We start from the raw sequence: 23974 nt of genomic DNA, 5'->3' as shown, positions 1-23974 counted from the left end.
CTTATAATTTTGGGTATGATTTAATGAATAGGTATATTTAAATACAGCACATTAAATTTTAAATATGTTTGTTCATTGATCAGTATAGTTTTTAAAAAAAAATCAAAATGAAAAATTTTTGAAGTATAGGCTTAAATACAAAAAAATTACAGGGGATATAGCAGGGAACAAAGTTAGTGTCATGTTCAGAGTTTGGTGATATGTTTAAACTATACATACTTTTCTAAAACAGAATTCTTCCAACATTTTATGCTCATGCAATTGGTTTCAGTAAAACATTTGAACTAGGTGTTAACTATCTTTGATAGTTGCTATCCAGCAAAAGGATTTTGTATTTAATTGAAGAAATACCTGTATTAATTTCTACCATGGAAAATGTTCAGCTTTTCAGTATAAATGATTGATTAGGTAAGTAGTGACATTAGTTTTAATAATTTATAAGAAATTGATTAAATAGTTAAAGTAGTATTTTATAAGGTTTTTTTTTAGTTAATACATTTGAGAACAACTGCTCAGCAGTTCTTTGACATAGGCCTACCCTGTTTTAAGGATATTTAAAGGATATTAGCTTTTATCTCAGAAATTACTTATTCCAGTGGTGATTATCTTTTTTTCTGTTTAAGGAATCTTTGTGTGTGTGCACACACATGTGTGTTTAATGTATTGCAAATTAAGAGCTTGTGATGCACCACTGCAATTTTTTTTTTTAAATTGAAAGGGAAAATTTTACCTGCAAAGACTGCTAGGCTATTTTTCCATTTTCTGTTAGCTTGTTAAGTGTTCTTTAAATATAGAAATAAAAATGTCTTTAGAAATATCTTTAAGTGTAACCTGAAGAGCACTCAGTACACTTGAGTATTTAATATCAAAGAGTGGGATTCAAGAGAGATGGATCCATTCTTTTCCTCTGCCACAACCTTGAACCTCACTCATTTACCTTCTCTGTGCCCCACTTAGCGAAATGAGAGTAATACCAAGCTTGCCAGGTTTTTGGTGAGGTTTTCTTTCATTAATAGTTAAGATAGTTTGAAATACCAGAAAGTTAACATTGTTATAATTACAGTTAGGTTCAAGAAGCTGTATTTCAAATTATTCTTTTTGCCTTTAATTTTTTCATGATTATTTTTCTTATTGGTAGTTTAGTGCTATCACTGATAAGATGCACATCATTGCTAGTGACACTTGCAAGTATGATTGAATACTGCAAATAGAACTGTTTTGTAAACGTCAGGTTTTTAAGCTTGAGTTTAACCATTATAACAAACATTAGATATGGTGTTTTACTGTAATTTATATTTTGTTTTGATTTGTTTTCATTTTCAGTTCAAGCTCAACAGCTGATGCAAATTCAGAGGAAACAGCTAATTTGGAAAAAGGAAAATCAACATTAAACAAAGTTTTGGAGTCTTTTTGTTCATATCACTGGCAACAGACTTTGGCTATGTTAAAATTCCTATTACAGGATGAAAATGTTCCTATAGTTTGCAGTTGCAAGCAAACACATTTGGTCCACTCTGAAACTCCCAGTTCCCTTACTGAAGAGGATGTTCCCGTTCCATTTTGCAGTTGCAATGGACACATGCTGACAAAAAGGTGCTGTTTACAAAATCAAAGGCCAAACACTTGTTTACCACCTTTGTCTGTTTGTATTAAAGATTTCCATACTTTATCATGCCAAGCTGTAGCAATTGGATGTATTAAGACAGTGGTGAACAAAGCATGTAGTTCTCCTAAGTATTGTGCTGACCAGTTGCAAAATTATAACAGGCATTCTGTGAAAGCAGCAGCATGTACATATTCAGCTAAGGACTGTGACCTCTTAAGCAGCATTAAAAATTCAAACAGATCCCGCAGTCCATCGCCACCTCCACTATCACCTGTACACAGTAAAGAATTTGAATTGTCAGAAGGAATGGTTATGGACTTTCCAACTTTAGACAACAACAAGCTTGAAATATCCATCAACCAGCCTCCATCCCTCTTGCCAGCTGAAGGAAGCGAGGGAGAGTTTGTGTATGAGGGTAAAACATGCAAAGGAAAAGAGATTGATTATTCAGATGGAGCACTGGGATCAGCAGACCAGGAAAGCAATGATGGTTGTATGAACTCTGAGAAAGGTGAACATTCTGCCATTTTTCAAGATTTAATGGACCGCATTAATGAGAAGTTGAAATCAATAGACACTACAGATCTAGCAACAAATCTTGTAAAACTTTCTAGCAGTGACAGGGCACCAGAAAATGATGTCAAATTAGGAGACTTCATAACTTCTCTTTTGCATAATGCTAAGGCAAGTGATTACAGCTTTATGGAATTACTTCGCCAACATGATAAACAAGTGGAAAATAAAATTATTCAGACAAGATTTCGCAAGCGTCAGGAAACTTTATTTGCAACGTATAATTCTCCTGATTCACCAGTCATTCGACGACAGTCTTTGCAAATCAAGAGGGAGCTTGCAAGCCTTGATGAAACTCTTTTAAGAAAAAAGTCAATTTCTGAGAGAAATGCAAAGAAATCTACAAAAAAAATTGATAAAATGCATCCAAATAAAAGACATCGTTTTACTGTGATAGAAGATGAGACTTTACAACATCTTGAAAATAATCCATGTGTGAATTGCCAAACCAAACCAATGTGCTTTCCAGTACACCAAACAGAGTCTTTCAATCTACCTCTTACTAATTTTCAGACCAGCTCCAGCTTTTTAGTTCTTTCAGAAAACAGTGCTATTGCAGCTAGCCAGGCAAAATTCCCAAATACACAAGGAGATTGTGCAACCTTAAAAGAGACTGGTCAGATTCCTCTGGAGGATGAGAGTAATGAAATCTTGGGTAGGACTAAACGTAACATTGTGCCTCCTGGGTGGTACTCTGTGTATGTAACAAACAATATCATGTTTAGAAAGTCATCCAGCACAAAAAAGTCCTTGAAAAGTTTGGAAAAAATGAGAATAAATAAAAATCTTCATGCTGAAAGGTGCAGTGACATAAATATAAGCAAAATTGTGAGAGACACAAATCTGCAAGTTGTTGTGGAGCGTTTAGAAGATACAATAAATTTATCCAGAAAAACTAGTGACTCATTGCTGGATAGTTACAAAATAAGCCAAAAATTAAAAGATAATGCTTATGAACAGGTTATGAACCCAGCTACTAGAAGGGGCTTACCTTTCACTCTGAGCGAAATGGGATGTACAGGACAAAGCTTCCTTCCACATTCACATGTGCCAAGCAGCAGTAAAATCAAAGCAATTTGTGTTGCATCAAACACACAAGAAACTGTTATAGATCAAGAAATTAATGATGGCCTTTTGAAATCTCTGACCTTTAATTCAAGCAGGTCAGCTTCCAGTAATGGGGACTTGCATGTTACTTCTGAAGCTGGGGAGATCCCATCTCCCTTAAACTACTCTAGTCCTATTAAGCTTATGTTTGTCTCAGAAGTTAACAGTCATGAAGGAGTCAAGTACACATTGACATCTGCAGCTGCATCTTCTAAGGGAAGCACAGATCTTTGTTTGTTTCAGGGGCACACAAACGCTTTGTTGGATAAACGGGCCACAGGTGACCTTTCTCATGCAGTCTGTGTCAAGGGTTGTGATTGCAGTGAAAATGATACTAAGGAGAAGTCAAGTTGTGTTTATGCAGAAGCTGTTACAAGCTCTTGTCCAGTTGGTCAAATTAACATAAATGACTCAAAAAAAAATGATGAAGTTGTGGAGAAATCAAGCAGTAGCAGTGAATTAGTTTTTAAAAGAAAACCTGGTAGACCAAAGAAAATAGGTCCTCAAGTAGTTAAGCAGGTTAAGAGACCCATTGGACGGCCTCCTAAACCAAAAGTAGACATGAGTGGAAGCACAAAACCTAGACCTGAACTTAGCTGTGGTGGTAAAAGCATCAAGTCTGATGCAGCAGCAATGGAAGAAGTTAACAGCAACAAAAATATTACTGTGACAGTTGTTTTTGGAAGGTCAAGAAGAACTAAGAGACATGTTTCTGAAGGTAACCTAAATCTCATCAGCTTTCTGCCCACACAACATATTGATTCTAATTTTGCCAGTGATGCCAGCAAAGCAAGGCACGATGCGGAAACTGGAAATGCTTTGACTGAAACAGTAAAAGCCTTCCAGAATCCTTCTACTGAAAAGGAGGTCTCTGGTTATGACTATGTCAGGCCTATCAAGGGCAATCTGGCATCACCACATCCTTGCAGCAATGTCATACGGCAGATTAAGAAACCATTAACCACTGTTCGAAAACCTGGCAGGCCAGCAAAAGTAAAAATTTCCGGCATATCAGTGACTGTCAGTAGACTTTCACCTCAGGAAAGAAAAGTGAGCATCAGCAATGGTTTGCCTCCTTTACAACAGCAGAATGTGTTAGAAAAAAACATACCACAGGAAACAAAAAATCAACTGTGCAATAATATGGGTCAAGTAAAGAACATGCAGAAAGATTCTAGAGAGGATGGATCACACAATGTTACTGCAACAGTTTCAAGAAAACGTGAAATTCCATCGAGACACTCCGCTAGAGACAGAAAACCTTCGCTGCATTTGTTGCATTCATTAGCATCTTCCAGTGCATTTACTTGTAGAAGTGCCTTACTACATAAATCTTACAAACTCCATTTGAAAAAAGCTAAAGAGCGAAAGGAAAAACTTACACAATCAAATCAGTGCACAGCATCCAGAGATACCTCAGAACAGAGAAATCCAGGAAATGCTAAAAAGGATCTTAAGGATGGTGGATTAGGGCCCATTAATGAGGTATCATCAGATCCCATTTTTTCGTCAAATCCCTCTCTCAGGTGGTGGCCTACTTCCACTTCAAGTGACACCTTGTTGGAAGAACTAAACAATAGATTTGAACAGATGACTAATACCTGGTTGAGAGTGGGGGGAAGTGAGTTTGACAAATGTGTGTGTGAAAAAAGGGATCACATTGAACGAGACTGTAATACTGAAGTGTCAGACCCTTTAGACTCCTGCCTTGTAGGACTTGAAACATCACCTATAAAAATGCTTTTCCAGAAAAAGTGTAATATGAATGAACTCTGCGCCTGGTTTATGCAAACTACAGAAACACAGTCTCTCTCTCTTGTGAGAAAGGCAAATGCTCGCAATCCCTTAGAAGTAGTTAGTACTAAAGAGATAAAGATGGAAACTAAACAATCTGATCCTAGCACTTGCCCTTTCAGAAAGCACTTTAAAAAGTTTGCACTATCCTCCCCTTCAAAACCAGCAGGGAAATTGCAAATATTACATAACATGGTGAGGTCTCCAGTCTTAAGCATGAAAAGTAATTTCACTTTAGCCAGATTAAAAAGAAATGAATTTAAGAAGTTGCAGCGTGATAGGTGGGGACAAACAAAAAAGCTCTATAATCAGGCTCCTGGAGGCTGGAAATCAAAAAAGAAAAATCTGCAGTTATTTTGCCAAAGCCAGTTGTTTAAGAGTACTAGTGGGGAAACCAATGATGAAACACCCAAGCTGCAGGAGAAAAATACAGTAGAAATCCAGCCCACTCAGACTTTGGTAGAGTCTCAGAATAGCCTCTTGCCAACTGAAAATGAAACCAGAGATGCATTTGTTCAACAGATGATGGGATCGTCTGACTTTAACCCACATCCTGGTTTAGCAAATATACTTAAGTCTCATTCAGAGGCAAACGGAACAATTCGTTGCCAACAAAATGTTAGAAAAGAACAAAGCCAAGATAAACTGTTTCAAAATACTTGGAAAGCCAAAACCTTTAAAGACTGTAGGATATTTCTGAGAAAAATCAACCATATTGAGCAGCACAATTCATTTAAGTTAAATAATGTCATTTATTCCCCTGAAGCTCTCGACAGTAAAAGCACTCAGGCCTATATGGAAGAAAAAAGACATCCTCTTTTAAGGTCCCATTCTACAAAACAAAATACATTAAAGAAACAAGAAAATGAAGTGGAAACATCTAAAGGATCTAATTCTTCTAAAGTGATTGAAAAGCTGGATGGCCAGTTTCACAGCAGAAAATTAAGTAGTGGTGTAAAGCAGGATGATAATCCTGCTGGTAGTTCTGAAGGTCTTACTAGAATAAACAAAAGGAAAAGTCCACAATGGGAGACCACTGATACAAATTTAAGAAAAAGGCATAAGAGACAATCATGCAGTAGTGGACAAATGGCACCTTATTACCCAAAGTACCAAGTAGGTAAGTTCTTGTTCCCCACTTCATCTTAAAATTGAAATCATAAAGAATTGGAGAAGTCAAACAACTAAGCACTTTTTTGTTTATTGCATGTTACTCATTTTAATTTCAGAAAAGTCATGAAATCAAACATTGCATAACATCAGAATAATTCAGAAAGTGCAATTTTACAGTGTTTATAATGTTTTGCACCATTCTTTCAGTTCTGATAAGCTAACCAGTATAGTTTAGACAGACAAGTCAAGTTCTGGCATTCTGAAGTCAGTCACAACTGGCTGTTGACTTCAAAAGGAACAGAATTTCATTCCATTGTGTAGTTTCTCATAGTGTGAGGAGGAGTAAGCTATAAAATGAAACATAAATTCAGTGCATTAGCATAGCTGGTTTTAAAAAATTCTCATTGGATGATTTCTGTTACAAATCTGTAATAGTTTCGTAATTTTACAGTAAAAGATAGTATTTTGTATTTCTGAAAATTATTCAGTCAGACTCATTTTAGTATCTTTTCCATGCCAAATGAAACCTGCTGACTCTAAGGGTTTTGCACATTGAATCCTTACACAACAATTTAAAATGTAAAATTATTATTCACAGGTACAATATACGGTTGCTATGCTAAATACTTTGGCTTGGAATCTTTTAAGGCTAGTGTGAAATTAAATCATTTTTTAAAGATAGGTATTTATAAATACATTGTAATACAATTGTGGTCTCAGAAAGGCCATTATATTACTTAGAAAGAGGGCACATTTGTGTAATTATTTCTTCTGTTGGGTGAAGAGATATCCTTAAACAGAAGTCTTATTTCAAAAAATTACTAAGGTGTGAAAACACAACTCCTGCAATGTGATTTAAGTTACTGCCTTTGTAGAAGCTATAGTGTATTAGCTAATCTGATATAATGGCCAAATATAAAAACCTTATTCAAAATATCAGGTCAAAATTTTAGGTCCTCCTTTGTATTCGATCTTTTAGAAAAGAATCTCTGATAATAAATGGAAAGGTTAATTTAAGTTGTAATATAAACAATATAATGGCTCTTGTATGCTTTATTTCTTTTGTGCTTCATGTGATATATAGAATTCTTCATATTAAGCTCATTCAGTATAACCCTGCTTTTTCCAAAGTACAGCATTTTTTTATCTATGGACTACTCTTGTATTTTAATTCATTGATCTGGGGCCAAGGTCAGCATAAATAACTTGTTTTTAAGAAGTTCAAACTTTGACACAAAATTGCTGTAAAAAAAAAAAATCTAGGAAAGGATAGAACATATCCATTTCTATATTACAAATGAAGAAAGAGCTCTCTCATACTTGTAACTCATTGAGAAAATGTTACATTCCAATTATATTTATCTGTAAATGTTTTGTTTATATGGTAATGCAAGACCTATTACTGTGATATGGTCTCATGTTAGTTTTAATTGGGACTCAATTTTATCTACCTGATAACTTTCATCCTTTAGTTTTGGATTTTCAGGAAATCTGATAACTATTTTGATATTTTACATTACTTCATTTACAGTTTTTGTTATTTTCCCTTTTACTCATGGTTTCTCATATCAGTCATTGTCTTCAGAAAAGCTATGATAGCAAATTCATTGATAAAGGAAATGTTAAAAGACAAAGAACGATGATTCTGGAATTGTCTCCACACTTGTAACCCCAGATCTTTCTTAGGGGTACTATTGCACTATCAGAGGATTGTCTGGTATTGGAAGGATGTCTTGTTTTGCTGTGTTGATTCAACATTGTGTACTCTCTGCACCAGCCAAGGAAACCATAGAAACATTTTTACTCTAATATAGCTACTCCCTAAAAAGAAGCAACATGATTTCCAGCTGTGCATGCATGTGACTTCAAACATAATTCCTGCATCTGGGGGTTAAATGCACCTGAAAACATCATGTTTCGTTTATATGTTCTTTGGATTGTATTTTTGTTTATGTGGTATCATAAACTATATCATTGTTCTGTTGTCATGCTTGAAATGTTGCTATAGACACATTTATGGTCAGTATTTGAAGTTTTTCTTAAACTTTTGCGGATCTTGGGGTCTTACCAAATGTTCTTAAAGAGAGAGATGTTGTGATGCTGTTTTATTGTGAAACATTGTGGCAGGTGGGCAGAATGTTGTTACCAAATTTTTTATGTACACTTGGTTTTCATTAGCATGTGCAAGCAGGAATAAACAATTGAATTCTTACAGCTCAAGGTAGTGTCCAACAACCAGAACTAGCCATGCACTCATTGCAGCGACAGAAAAGATTTAATTGCTTTTTCTCACTGCCTGTTGTATTCAAGATAAGGTGGCTGGTGGATACATGGGTCCATTTGAGGTTTGTTTATTCTTCTGAACTGTTGCTTCCACAATGCATTTGACGTGGTGTGGGGCAGTTCCCCTTACTCTAAATTCATCTTCTGGCAATTTTAATTTCTTTAGCAACACGGAAATGCTTTATTCTCCATTGTGCAAAGAAAATTATGTAAGCATGTTTTTAGGAGAGCATTTTTCTTTTCACAAGAGTAGTTCACTTGTAACACTGAAGGTCACATTAACATGATTTGAACTTGGGCAAAAGGTTTCAAGAAAGCCAAGCTAAAATACAAAATACTGTTAATACAACAATAAAACTGGGACATGTGAAATACTCCATTTTACAATCTTACAATGTACTAAATATTTTTAAAACCTGCTTCAGAGGGTGTGGACTTCATACAGATTACAGATGGAAAAGAGACTGTGAACCTTCTACGGTAGCAGGCAGAGCTGACATCACAGACCTATGCTCTTGGCCTTCATATCAGAGTGGGAGTTTAATTTTACCTCTTCAAAAACTGAGAAACTCATGGTCATATTTTCCTATTTGTCCTTGGTCCTGAGGAAATGGCTAGATTTTTCAGCTTTCTTTAGGGAACTGGTAATACTAAATAAATATAGACAATAGTCTCTCTTTCTTTGAAAGCCTTTTACTAGAAGAGAAAATAGCAGTTTTCCAAGGCCTGCACAGTGCTTTTGAAAATCTGACAAGTACATATCCTTTTTAAAATTCTTTCTTCTGTTGAGAGTTCATGGCCTTAAAGCAGAGCTTCTGTTGCTGTTAGATAGAAAAGGAGGGAAGTAAATCAACAGAGCCTGTGAAGAGGTAACCTGTAAATTAAGTGTTTATGTAGTCTGACCATGACCAGAGCAGATTAATTTTGCTGAGACAATTCCACATTTTGGTGTTGAAAATAGTTCAAGAGAGATGCTGTAATTCATAGAGGCTTCTGTACTGTGCCTTAGTTTGCGTTTCTCTATTGTTGATATGCTAAAGCTAGTGCTGCTTTTGTATTTTCACCACACATTTGTAAAGTGTCTTATACTGGCATCTTCAGTTAATTACATTCAAAAAGTGCAGATTCTGGTTCCAGAGTCGAGGGAGGAAATTTAAAATGGTGTGACATGACTGGGTTGTTGTTTGGTTCTATTCTTGGGTAGATTTTCCTTTCCTAATTCATCTTTCACTCCTCAAAGGATAGTTTTAGTCAGACCGTTGATGGTTTGAAATAATTTTCAGAATTTAAGCCAAATATAATGCCACTTTTCTTCACTGTTCATCCTTTTGCTTGCGGTGTCCTTTCATTTTGCTATAATTGTACAGTTGTGCCTTAAAGATATTGCTTAAACAACCTTTGATACTAATATAAATGTTTTTGTTATTTGGTAACTGGATATTAATTTAATAGAAATAGTAATTTTGCCATATTTTAAGGACAGTATTTCCTTATCAAAAGCCTTTTTCTCTCCAATGTTTTCTGTGGTCAACACGGAAAAGAAAGGCTCTCTAAAATGTCCTTGAATCTTGGGTGTCACTGAGAATGCTGTGTGTTTGAGAGAGAATGCTGTGTGTTTCTGAAAGCTGTTGACAACCTTCAGGTTCTAATTAAGACAGATATTTTTACAATGAACAGCAACTAATTAGATGGATATCTGAAAGGAAATTTCTGAATATGAGAAGTCTAATATTTTAAGAGCAGCATTTTGCCAATATTGCCGTGCACGCCCCACTAGAGCATCTCAGCTTGGTGGGTTTGCCCTTGCTGGCACATGGGGCAGTGTCCTGCTTCTTCCTGTGCTCAGTGTCATCTCAAACATGTTGGTGGTGGTTTGGGGTGTGTGATCTGGATAAAGAAAGTTTATGGAATCCTCATTAGCCATGTTTACATCATAATTATTTAAAGATTTTTATTATTAGGTATTTTGAAAGAAATCAGAGGAAAATGTTTGGAAATCAGAATTATGGGTTTTACCAAATACAATTATATAGAAATGTGTGACATCTAGACCTGTACTTGAATATATTTATACAGGAATGTGTGCTACCTGTGAACCTTTCTAAGGTATGATTTTAAGAGAAAATCACTTCTTCGAAAAACTGCAAGTAGAACCTTGATTGAGATGCCCATTGGGAAATTACTTAGAATTTTTTACTTTGTTGCTCACAAAGGTTTTTTTAAGAGAGCTTTATAAAAAGCAAAAAAGTAAATCTTATTTCACTGCTAGTCAAATAAAAGATTGAAATTATTGTAACTGAGTAATAATTAATACATACTCCACAGTCCTAACCAGGTTGGGACTCAGTGTTTTGATTGGTTGCAGTGTAACTTTATAAAATAATGCTGTTCTTGAGACACATCTCTCTCCATCATCTCCTTTCAATGCATGAGGTATCATCTTGAAAACCATCTGTGAAAACTACAGTTTTCATATCTCCTTCATCTGTGTCTTTTTTCCCATTGTTGGATTGCCAGCTTTCAGCAGACTGACTTGTTTTCTCATCTAAATGCTCACTTTATATTTCATTCTCTGTGTGATTTTTCATGAACTTTTTTTATTAATTACTCACTTAATAAATCAGATTATATATGTTTTCCCTGCAGTTTTGTACCTTTTGTAAAAAGGTGTGCACTCTTCTTCAAGGAGGGTGATGAGTCCAATTGGGATGTCAAGTCACTGCGCATCAGCTCTGCTCCTGTAGTGAAAATTGCACCTCTGCCACTGGCTGTCCCCATCTGTGCTCCTCTGTCCCAGCAGGGCCTGTCCTGCACTGCTGCAGCACCGGGCTCCTGCTGAGCTGTTGTTCATTTCACAGCACTGCTGCTGCTCCTCTTCATTCGGACCCATGGCTGAGCCACGGTTCAGACCAGCCAGGCCATTGCACTCTGGTTATTCCACATTTCTCTGCATCCTGCCTTCATACTTTGCTCTCCTTTAGTACCAAACTGTAACTGATTCCCAGATCATGGATCAGCTTTCCTTTTATGCCAGGCTGTGTGTTTGTGAGTGCCAGAGGATATTCTGCAGAAGATGAGTGCAGCCCAGTTTTATTCCTATTTTGATTTTTTACTGCATGTTTCTCATTGTGTACTTTGGCTGGTCCATCCTGTCTGGTCCGTACACCTGCCAAGAGATTTTTAATACCATGAACAAAATGTCAGTCTGCTTCTGCCACAGATTTCTTCAAACCCAGGTATGGAAATTCTTTTGTAAAAAGCCATAGCAGATTTTTAGTCCATTTTTTTCATATTGAAGACCAGGTAATTTAGTTTTTTCCTACAGTGTAGAGATATGTCTTTTCCAAGATCAAGATACTTAAACAGATTTAATCTTCCTATCTCCATGCTTTTGGGCCAACAGTTCTGGATGATTTATAACTCTAGACAAGTTGCAGTTTCTGCTGCCATATTCATGGCAAATTCCACATTCTGTTCTTGTGGGACAGGTCAAGCAATTTTTGTTTCTTTGCATTTTTTCATAACTGAAAGGGGACCATTTTTTGATGCTGATTCCTTTCATGTTCCAGACATCAGTAAAGGCTGTTTAGATTATTCTTCGATTTCTTTGGAGTACAGATAATGGTATCTCTTGCTGTGTCAAGAGGATGTAAACCTTTAGTGAGAAACTTCACAATTTATGGAGGCAATGTGCCCTTTTCTGTATTCTATTGCTTGGTTTCAATCTTTCTAGGTTTTACTATTTTATTTGTCTTTTCAACAGCAGAAACTCACCTGACTTATATCTGCTATCAGCTGTATTGGTTCCTTACCACAAATTAAATTTAGGCAGGAGTTTCACACTTTCTTTCAGTGGCTGTGCCACTCACCTCCTCTCCATCCTCCACTCACTGCCACTTGCTCCTTTCTGTCACTTCTGAGCATCCATAAGAGGAATCTGCTTCTGTCTTTTATCATGGTTTATCTGTAAGTGGGGCAGGTATCTTAACTTGGCTGCAGCTCTTTCTTCAGTTGAGATCAACTTTCAACCTACTTTTCTTACTTCATATATACCAGTAGAAATGGCCTTAAAATTAACTTAGTACTTAAAATACTTTTAAAAACGTGAATCTGGATTTCTGCTTGGTTTGGGATGTTTTATATCAGCTGTCAAGCCATTAGTGAGTAATGTGACTACAGTCAGGTTTTTCCAAGCAGGTCTAATTCTTTGTTTTCATTTTGTAGCTCAGGGTAGAATATTTCTAAATTACGATTCTGCTAGGAATTAGAATAATGAGGCTTTCACATTTCATACTAAAATGTATGCATACATGAAAATTAAGGTGTTCAGAGAAGTCAGTCTTTTCAGATGGATCTTGTCACAAGTTCCTGTTACCTAAGGTGTGGGTTTCACAAATACTCAGACATTATACTTCATGTTTTATTGACACAGGCCTGCCCTCAAAGTTGTCTAATTTCAAAATGTTGGTCCGAACAGTGAATTATTTCCCTGTACATGAAATGGAAACCTAGCTGAAAAAAAATCTTGTCTAGAAGCTGTAAGAATTATTTAAAATATTTTTCTTGAAAAATAAATTCTTATTCTCAGTTGAATTGTGCTCTCTTGCCTATGTGTAGTCTTTAATTTTGAATGCAGGGTAAATTTTAGGGGGAGAAAAACTACTTAAAGTTAGGCTTCAGTGTTTTTATTGGGGCACTTAGCATAATTTTCAAAACATTCAATAATAATTTATTTTTTAAATTTAAGAAATTTATTTACAATGCAAGTAAATATTTAAGAGCTATACTTAAGGTATCAATTCTTAAAATTTGGTTGTTGTTGTTACCTGTCTTTCTAGTTTAAAGTTCTGGTGATGTGTGTTTGAATAAATTCTCTTGTGTATCGTATTTGTTGCTGACATTTCCTATTTATCAGCTTACTACTTACAGCTGGTTTTAAATTACATTTAAGTAGTAGAAATCTCAGAAAAGGAAATTACTTATTTGCAAATTGCTGTTTGACCTTCCTGAATTCAGAAGTCTGGTGGGTTTTAAACCACCCAGGGACTGTCTCATCGTATTTCTGAAATGATCTCTCTCCATAACATAATTGCATTTATAATGTCAAAAAACTGTTATGGATTAAAGATTTGAGCTCAAGTGACAGGACTTGCATAGCTGCATTCATCCCAGCATTGAGATGGAGGCATTGTGCTTCCTCAGGACAGCCTGAACCAGCAGCACTCGCTGTCCTGAGCCCTCAGCCTCGCCTTACTGCGCCTCGTTCCAAACCTGCTTTAATTATGATTAGGTAGAAAAAAGTAGCAAAAGCTTTTATTCTGTTATAGTAAGTTTGTAAGTCAAATACAACAGTGCTCATCTGCACAACAGGTGTTTAGGGGTTTTATTTATTTGCATGCTTCTAGTCATAACTAGAAATTAGTTTTCTTTCAGGGACTGATGATCAGAGGAAGGCTTGTTTCTTGGTGGTGCCTAGAAGCTAAGAATTCATGATATTCATCATCAGATTAATGATGCTGCCTTTCAACTGTTAGAATCTTAGCTGCTTTTTGCTTCCAAGATCTTTTAAGACAGTATGCTATGAACAATTTGACATCATAGGATTATTTGTTTTCTTTGACAGGTTATGTACTATCATCACTAGTAAATTACATCCTAAATTGTTTTTACTTCTTCATGCCCACTTCAGTGACAGCTTACATTAATATTCTTCTTCCTTGTTCTTGAAGAACCCTGTGTCTTTTGTGGACTACTAAAGAGTCTATAATACCACAGAACGTGGTGATTCTTGTCAAAAAGATCACTGTTCTACAAAACTTTCTCAGTCAGGCTGCTTTAAATAATGGGGGAAGGAATGTTGTTGCTATTTAGACTTGTCAACATATATTCAAGTCTGCCCTGTATTTTGGGGAGCCATTAGAATGGAGCTCTGTGCTTCCATGGCTGTGCAAGCCTGATTAATTTATTTTTCAAAAGAGTTTTGGTTCCTGAATTCTTCAATGAAATTGCAATTTAAACCTTTTATGTTGCCTATGATCTGTTGTGTGTAGTTTTCTGAGGCTGAACGGTTTTGGGGAGAAAGTTATGTTATTTCTCTACCTGCACTCTCAAACTGTTGCCATCCATTCCATTTGCCAGATGTTTACTTGAAAATGTAGCCACCTGCTGTTCAGTGTTACTGTTGTGGTCTTTGGAAGATGAATACCAAGGATAAGTACTGCTATATAATTTTGTCTCTGTGCAAGTTAAAGCTTGAAGAGTGTGTTGGTATCTCAGTATATAGATTCAGAAAAAAGCTACCAGTTAGTAATGCTCTTTCACTGACAGGCCAAGAGTGCTCACAAATTCCTACTTGCCTCTTCTTGCTGTCTTTCTTATATAATTTGTATGTATTTCACTCTCTTTTTTTTCCCTTCTCAAACCAAGAAAACAACTCTGAATTAGTCTGAAGAGAAAAATAAACTTTCCACCATAATTTCAGTCTGGGATTATGGCTGGTTCTGCCTTCTCACCCTGTCTTTTTGTCTCCATTCAGTTCACCTCCTGTCTTGGTATTCTGTGCTGTTTTGTTTGTCTTAGCACTCTGGCTGTGTTAAACTCAGCTCTTATATCTAACTTTTAAGACTCTCAGAATATTGCTTATCTCCCCATCTTGCTTTGATTGGTTTCCAGGGCACTTTTTTCTCTCTCTGATTCCCAAATGACATTCCATCCACACAGCTGAAATATGTTATTTCATACTACAGTGAGAATCCTGTTGGTAAATGGAAATGAGACATTAAAATTTTCTTTGTAGATTTCTTTGCTGCTGGGTTTTGGCATTGTGGAAAAAAATGAGTTTAAATTTTAGAGACAATCAGTCAGACTGTGCATGCTTGGTTTATTGTCTTTTCAATATATATTACATTACCAAATCAGTCTCTGTTGGAAGTCATACTGAGGCTACTGTAGTCATTGTTGATTTTAACCTAGTGTATTCCACTAGTTCCTTTTTTGATAAATTGAGAACATTTTTTTTTTAATTCTGCTAAAGTTTTACTGTTTCTACTCAGTGTTTTTGAAACCTTTCTGTAAAAGCCCTGAGTCTGCTGTGTGTCACAGATGCTCTTATGTTTTCCAAGCTGCCAGTCTGCAATCTCTGCTGGCAGTGTTTAACAAGTGCAGTTTGCAGAATTTCTGTCAGACAGGAGGGTAAGAGCCAATTTGACCTTGCTCCCAAATAGTGGGGAAGGAGATGTTTTTATCTGTAGATGTTGCAAAAGACTTAGAGAAACATAGCCCTGCAGTGATACTTTCATAGCTGTTTTACAGCACATGAGCACACAGCATTGATGGCAATCTCTGATGGGAAATGCTGAGGACTGACCTAACAGATAAGGAACATTTTTACCCATTCCTACTTTTTCTTTTTCCTACTCTTTTTCCACATGTTGTGACAGATTAACTCAGCAAATATATGAACTTGAGCTAGCCAGGTTTTTTTTTAACTTTATCATTTTCATACAACAACAGGTGTCAAATATCCTGTTTTTCCAGAAGAATGTGGCTGCAAACTGCAGAGAAAATAAGCAGTTCAAAGAATATTATTTTCATTTTGTGCTTGGCAGCCTCAAATTTTCTGGTATTGCTCTCCTATCCTGCCATTAAAAATCAGTATTTATAACAGTATAATAATGATTTGGGTAAAACTAAAGAAGAAATGTGAATTTGCAAACAAAAATAGTTGTATTCAGGCAGTTTTAACAGGAAGTGTGGAAAAGAATAATGTTTACTTTAGCACTTAGGAACATGGGGAGGTCACTCATTGGTTACTTTAGTAAAAGGCTGGATTCAAACCTTTCTATTTATTCCTTTTTATTTAATGATAGGGGGAAGTGTTTGTGGGGAGAGATGATCCCTTTAGGCCTCAGCAGGCTGAAGAGACTGAACTACACACGGGCTTCTCTGCTTAGCCAAGGAGACCAGAGCGGACCTGAGAGGCATCAGGGTTACTCAGATCTGGCTGCTGAGATGAGTTAGAGTAACGCAGGGGTGATTGGTTAGAACAACACAGGCAATCCATCCTTTCTGCAGCACTGTTGAAAGATGGTAAATTCAGAGGTGATTCAGTAATGGTGGTAGGGGAGCTGGGAGTTACAACACACACAGGACCATCCTGAAGACACTGCTGACTGTTCCAGCCCCATTGGTTTGGCGTGCAGCAGCTTCCAGAGACAGCCCAGAGCAGGTGAGAGCACTCCAGCTTGCACGGAGCCAGCAGCGTGTCCTGTCACCGTGCACAGCCTGCTGTGCCCATGTCCTCAGTGCCACTCTGGGCTTCACATGCCTCTGGGGAAGATCAAACCTCTCTGAGACTGAGCAGGCCCCTGGCACAGAGCCATGGCAGAGCACCTGCTGTGAGGGGCTGCTGAATTTGGCTCCCCAAGACATTATTTCAGATTGTTCTTGTTTCAGATCAAAAAGTATAGTCACATTTCCATATCCCTTTTTTTTCCCTGTTTACTTTCTAAGAAGAGACAAGAATTATATGGATCAGTTATTATACATGGTGAAATATAAAATCTTTTCAATCAAGCAGTAAATATGTTACCAGCACTTCAAGACTATTTAGAGAAAAGGGCTAGGAAAGGGTAGCATAATTAAAGATGCAGAAAAAATTCTGAATTTTCAAAACATCTCACTAATTTGTCATACAAATTGTAAAAAAATGAAGATCATTTTCATATTTTTCACTGGGATTTGAGCACTGTTGTTCTGTCTTCAATTCCCTAGTGAAAACAGAGCTATTGGATATGCCATGGCTGGAGTTCATGGTGTTCCAAGTCACAGAAGCACCTGTAGCTGACTTCCACAAATCACATGCACGGAAGCTGATTAACTGAGTCAGTCCCAAGTGAATAAAAACAAAACAGATAATTGCTAGCATGGTAAACACATGGAATCAGAATTGGAAATTCTAACCTTTTTAGAGACCATTCTGTAAGGTCAGTATATGGCTGTTGTCTAGACAATTAAAGGAAACTCCATCTTCTTACTGGAGTGAGTGTTGGCAGTGCAGAGCTCCTGGGGGCTGTAAAGTGGGGATACTCTTCCAGGCTCTCCTGAAATAGGCTCTATGGCTTCTGGGACCATCAGGCTGTGTGTGTAACATCTTGCTAGGAATGCTTAATGCACAGTGGAGCTTGTGCAAATAGAGTGGAATAAAATTTAGAGTAGAATCTATTGATGGATTTGATTGGAAAAATTCAACTGCTTCTGTTTAACTTCATCGCTTTAATTACATTCTCTGATTTAAAAAATATTTAAATACAGAATTTTTTTACCTTGTTATATCAACAGCTGGAAAATAAACCACTACAGATAAAGGAATGAAAAGATAAAAGACTAGGTTCTTCTTGGTTAACAAATATATTAAAGCAGATCTCTAACCATATTACTTTCCACTCAATTTTTATCAAAGTAAAACTTTCTAAAATACTTTAACTTTTCCTGTTGATGTTACGAATACCAAGGAACTGGGGGGGAAATTAGCATTTTCTATTCCTGTTTTTTTTTTGCACTTATTTAAAAAGCAAAGTCTTGAGTTTCCTAGAGCTCTTCTCTGAGAGGTAAATAGATCAGCATATGACAATTACCAACACATACTCCAGCTCTAGTTTTGCAGATTCAATCCAACCTATTGCACCTTGTACAGAAACCTGCACAAACCTAAAAGATGAAGAGTAGGACAGTCCCTGGCAGAGCTGAGTCCTTGGAAAGGGCTGTTTGGTGCTGTAATAGCACTCAGCGTTTTCATTTATAGTCCAAGCAAATGAGAAGGAATGATAACCACAGCTGCACCAAGCCTAGGATACACTGTTACCACCAGCAGTGTAGTTTGGAAAATGGCCCTTACCAGCTTGGTACAATTCCCAGTTGATCTACAGAAGGAATGTGGCAGGTCATACAAAGAACAAAAAACCTTTGGCTTTTCCTGTCTGGCACCTGCCCAGCATTTAACACAGTCTATGTGTCTATTGCTTTAAAGGCAGTAGAAATGCTGGGGTTTAATGTACTTTGCAGGTATATACTACTTCACAGTTTGCAGTTTCTTGATTCCCAAGGCATTTATGTTCCTTTCAGATAGCAACCACCACCACCAAAAAAAAAACAAACACACAAAAAACCCACCCAAACCAAAACCACCCCAACCCTTAAAGAAAACCAAACCAAAACATTCCTGCCCTATCCGTCATTTAGCTGTTTAGAAGTTGTGTTTTGCTACATGGCCGTGCCTGAAAATCACAAAATCAGTAGGGGGTGAGGCTTCAGCTGCTAAGTGAAGCCTTAACACCATCTTCCATATGCACTTATCCCATGGTCATAAATAAAGCCTTTGAATTCCTGAGGGCAAAGATCCAAGTCTGAAGAGGCTGTAAACTCAAGAAAGTTACCTTGCTGATTGAAGTCCTGTCCATCATCTACACCTGCACTCCTTTTCCTGCAGGAAGGAAAAGATCAGAGCAACCAGAGGAAAAGGGCACAAGGCAAAACAAGACAAAAGATAAAGGCTGAATAATGACACAAGGAAATGCAGAGCATGGGGGCAGTGCACCAGTTTGGAGGGTTGGGAACTAGTGTTAGTAAATGAGAAATTTCTGTTTCACTGCCATATCAACAAGGCACACAGCCTTGAGGGGTGCTTATATTAAAATGTGAAAGAATTAAAACTGTTTCTGATACCTGTGATACCTTGTCACAAACAAGTGAATCGTCATTCTAGCTGTTGCGTAAGCTCTTTCCCTTTTGCTGTGACATGTTTTAATCAAAGTCAGTCATTGGTATTTCAGTAACACAAGCCTCAGGGTATAGTTCTGCACTGACTGGGTGTCCTCAGCTACTCTGGTGTACTCATGTGATCACTACACTACAGCACATTCAGTCCTTCAGAATGAGTTCTGATGAACCTCTTTTCCTGAAATGCAAGTAAAATCTGTTTCTGCTGCTTAAATACTCCTTGGACAGGAAACTGTTCAGATAGGTTTTAGCATGGTGATTACATCCTATCCTAAATTAATAATTTTTAGGACCTCAGAAATGTTTTCAACTTTGGCATTCAAGAAGTGCTCAAAAACTTTGAAAAGGATGGTGAGAAACAATGTATCACACACACAAGGGGACAAATCACTGCAGGAGGTGGACAGTAACATACAAGAGAGGTTTGAAATGAGGTCTTCTGCGTGTTTTATATCTTAAAGCACTTCTGAGGCTTTATATATTAAGGAATACATTTTTGATTATGAGGATGGTGAAACACTGAAACAGTGTTACTTATCCAGACTGATGCTGGATGTCTATCCCTGGAAACATTCAGGATCAGGCTGGATGGGGGGCTCTGATCAACTTGATCTAGTTGATGATGTCCCTGTCATTGCAGGGTTGGAGTAGATGACCTTTAAAGGTGCCTTCCAACCCAAACTGTTTGATGATTCAATCCACACGTGTGTCCTAGCTTAGTGACCCCCGCAAAGGTCTGGCTTTCTCTTCCTGTGTTACTTTTTTCCCTAGATTTAAAACAAAATACCATCTACATGTGAGTCCTTCCATGGCTGCACTAAATTAATAGTCAGCAATAAAAACAAGCCCCAAACTCTTGCCCAGTTCCTGCTCTGTGCCTTTACAGTAGTCAGCTGGAGATGACTGAAGCGTGAGCAGCTGTTCCTGCGCCTCCTGCAAAGGAGCAGCACGAGCAGGAAGCTGCCCTGGGACTGACACTGCCAATGGACAGGGCCGCAGCCATCCCCACACAGACAAACCCAGTCTGCTGCACAGCACAGCCGGGTTCTAATCTGTGTTTCTGGAACATCGTGCACTAAAACAACAAAAATCCCCAGCAGAATACAGAATCCGCCACCACCTCATCTTGCCTCTTATCAGCTTGTTTGCAGGGCAAGAGGAAAGTGTACTAAACTTTTTCTCATTTTTTTTCCCTCTCCTACCCCCACTTCTTTTCTCACAGCACGCTACAAGTGAAAGTCTCGGAGCCGCAGAATTCAATAGACATGAACACAGAAAATGAACATTTGAAGTCCATAAAGATGTGCCTTAATCAGCCCACTGAGTGGAATCTGAGTTTTTCAGCAGCATCTCTCGCCAGCTGTAAAGTTTTTAACCAAAATCTCAAAACTGATGAGAACAAATAGATTGCAGCTGTTCTTGCACTATTATTTTGTACATTGTTCCTGATTTTTTTTCTGCTAAATGATAAGCATTTATTACATTGATCTTGAAATGATCTTGTGTGATTTGGCTTTATATACTACTAGCATTATTCAGTTTGATGTACTTTTTCTTTCTAAATATGAAGTTTCACATCTGACCATCATGAAATTCTTGCAGTTCAAATTTATATCAGAATCGGGTGTTCCCCTTTAATAGTATTGTGACTTTTCTATGTTCTTTAAATTTAACTATGGTTTCCCAATTTTATTTTTGTGCACGAAAGTTAACATATTATGTAATTTGTGGTATAGGTCACCATGTAAAGATTTATGATAATAATTCAAACAAATCTGTAACAGGTGGAGACCGACTACCTCGAAGCAAAGCAGTACAAAGGTAAATTACCTGAGGAGATCTCCTTCACCAAGGGATTGAAATGTGTGGAAGCATCAGTTTGTTTCTGCAGTATGCTTTCATCTTCACTTACCTTGAGAACTTCTGTGTGACAGTGTTTAATGACCCTAATGTCTAAAAGAAAGACCAAGCCTGCTGGAGAATCTCGTGAAAGATTGTCATTCAACAAATCTGTGTCTGCACTTTTTGAGGTTTCTGCTAAATGGTCTTTCTTCCCATTTGTTTTTATGAATTTATGCCTGCCACCAATTAAAATGGATGTAAATGCTCTTCCTATTTCATTTTTTTCCGTGTACTTTGGAAATTCAATGTAAAGTCAAAATTTTATCTCTACTCAAAGAAGTAGTAAATGGTTGTAGCTGACTACATTGTAGACATTCCATGCTTAAATGATCTTAGCAAGGTTCATGTACTTGGTTCATCAAAACTTTATTATTATTACAGCTATAAAAAAAGTGTTAGAATAAAACCATATAATATACTTCTCTTTTCTGGAGTCATACATTCAGTAGCTAGAGTAGAAGTTTCTTAGTTCATGATGAGTTGTCTGTCCTTTACTTGACAAGAACTAATTTTCCAGAAGGAAATTTCCTTGGAAGACACTGTATTTTATAAAACAAAGGTTTTAAGGATTCACCGTACAAAAATGAAGATGTATTTCCACTTTACAGAGGTTTGTTTGTTTGCAGGTGCAATCCAGTAACTGAAAGAGATTGTTATGAATTCTGGTGGCACTAGATCCCAAGATGGTATTGAGTCACTGAAGCATTGGACATGGTTAAAAGAATGTGATTTAAAAAATAAACATTCATCATGTTTTGAGCTGTTCAGAAGGTCTTTATGTATCTCAACTGTTAAATGCATGTGTATTCTGTGGGGCAAGAAAGCCAAAAGGAGAATTAAACTTTCAAGGGGAGAGGAACTGAAGTTGACTTCAGTGGAGCCCCACCAAAGCACAGGGATCAGTAGGGAGGCAGGCAGGACATAGGAGTCGTACAAGCACTGGAGCCGACACGGCTGGAACTGTTTGTGTGCCCATGGAAGGAGACACCACATGGATTTTCTGATCTCAAAGACACAGTAAATACCAGCACCTTGCTGCTTTGGACATGTCTCCCTCAGGTCCAAGCAAAAGCCTGGTTTTTGTTAACAAATTATTATTATTAATTATTATTATTCCTTTGAGTTTTCAGGCATAACCCAAGCTCACCAGCCCCTGCTGTCCTTCAGCCTGGAGAGCAACCGGCCAAAGGCCTGTTCTCAAGAGAAGCTGCTTTAGTGCACAGGCTGAAGAGACTGAATACACAAGCAAACAAGAATAACATAGGTTTCAAGAAAAAAAAACTAGTGTGGGAATAAACATGGGATCTAAGTTTGATGAGTGACCACTGGTATTTTACTGTTATTTAATTAGGCAGTCAAGTCTAGGTCTAGTTCATGTCTGACACTGTCGCGTTTAGCCAGCAAAAAGAGGAACGACACACAGTAATTGGTCCAGAGCAACAAAGAGGCTCTTTTAAAATAAATTAAAATATTTTAGAATAAAATTTAAGGAATAAAATTTTATTCCTTAAGTAAGAAGCTGGGAAGTTAGGTACTTTCAAGACACAGAATTAAAGTAAAAACCAGTATTATTTTAGCTAGAAGGAGTAATGCATACCAAGAAAAATGTTTTTCATTGCAAGGATGACAATTCCAAACTTGGCTCCTTGTCACCTTTGGATGGGTTCTTGCTACCATGTGCCCTTCTCAAGAAGTCAGCTGTATACATTGAAACTTTGATCATCAGTAATAGTGAACTTTGAGAGACAGCACTTATCTGATTGTCCCACCCTGTAATTATGCAGCCACCCCTCCTGAAAAGGTCAAGAACACATCAAATTTTGTATTACACAGAAAACCCTTCCCTTTACAGGGAATTGGGCAGGCCATGTACCCAGAGGGGCTGGAAATTCAGTGCCAGTTGCTGCTCAGGTTTCTGGTCTGAAAGGATCACAGGGTAAGTCTGGCAAAAAAGGACATCAGGAAGGTCCATAGTTGTACACCCTGCTCAAAGGCAGCCAGCTGTGAGCAGTTCACACCTAGCCCTGTCTTAAAAACTCCTAGGACAGAACCTGCACGGGCAACCTGTTCCAGCAGTTTTTAACTTGTTTCACTGCCTTTTTCACCTTCTCTTCTGGTCTGAGTTTCCATTTATACCCATTGTTTTTTTATCCTTTCATCATACGCAATAAAGAGCCCAATTTTATCTTTTTACTGGACTCCTTGCAGGTAACTGGGGATCCTCCCAACATTCACAGGCTCAACAAGCCCAGCTTCCTCGGGCTGGGAACTCCAGTCCCACACCAGCCCCAGGGACCTCCAGTTAGAAAAAGTCTATTTTCTATTAACACACACCAGTGAAGCCACATCCACAGCAGAGGCATCCACAGACTGGGTGCAACTTGAGGGAGAAACCTCATCTTTTCAGCCCAGCATTCCCAAGAGATGCCAGAGACAGAACCTGTGTATGTGGCAAGGCACAACAGAACAGCAAGAAGGCAAAACTACAGTCTTATTCAGGAAGGCATGCCCAGAGGGCTTTATGGATTTTTATTGCTCCTGCTTTGCCTCAAAATTCATTTTAAGAAAAAATAAGAGTGGATTAGCACCAGTTGGTCAGAGTGTAATAGCGCTTAAAAAACAAACCACTCAAGAAAGAAAGGATGAGAGAGAACTTGAACTTAAATTAAAAAAAAAACTGCAACAACTAAAGCCCCAAGGAAGCTCTTATAACTGAGAAAAACAACTATATACTTCGCCCATTTCAAGTATGTTCAGGCAGCATTCAAGGGGACAGAGAGCATCTCTGATTTGAAGTGGCTGCATGTACACAAACTCATA

General features: G+C 37.5%; 1 protein-coding gene across 4 annotated transcripts in view; it reads left to right on the top strand.

Annotated features, from left to right (window-relative positions):
• The window catches only part of LCORL (ligand dependent nuclear receptor corepressor like), an 80578-nt gene extending 58668 nt beyond the window's left edge, over positions 1-21910 (top strand). For 2 of the 4 annotated variants that reach the window (XM_041458152.1, XM_041458326.1), the window contains 2 exons: positions 1324-6200; positions 21037-21910. In XM_041458152.1, the coding sequence (XP_041314086.1) occupies positions 1324-6200; positions 21037-21077 (4918 nt within the window). In that variant the 3' untranslated portion in view covers positions 21078-21910. Of the gene's footprint in view, positions 1-1323; positions 6201-20474 lie in introns of all 4 variants that reach the window. The other 2 variants (XM_041458239.1, XM_041458539.1) reach the window with 2 other exon arrangements.
• The last annotated feature ends 2064 nt before the right edge of the window (positions 21911-23974 follow it).

Source organism: Pyrgilauda ruficollis, unplaced genomic scaffold, assembly GCF_017590135.1.
Source record: "Pyrgilauda ruficollis isolate IOZ18807 unplaced genomic scaffold, ASM1759013v1 scaffold1, whole genome shotgun sequence".
Lineage (NCBI taxonomy): Eukaryota > Metazoa > Chordata > Aves > Passeriformes > Passeridae > Pyrgilauda > Pyrgilauda ruficollis.
The sequence above is the reverse complement of the archived record's forward strand: the minus strand, read 5'-3'. Positions and strand labels throughout refer to the sequence as shown.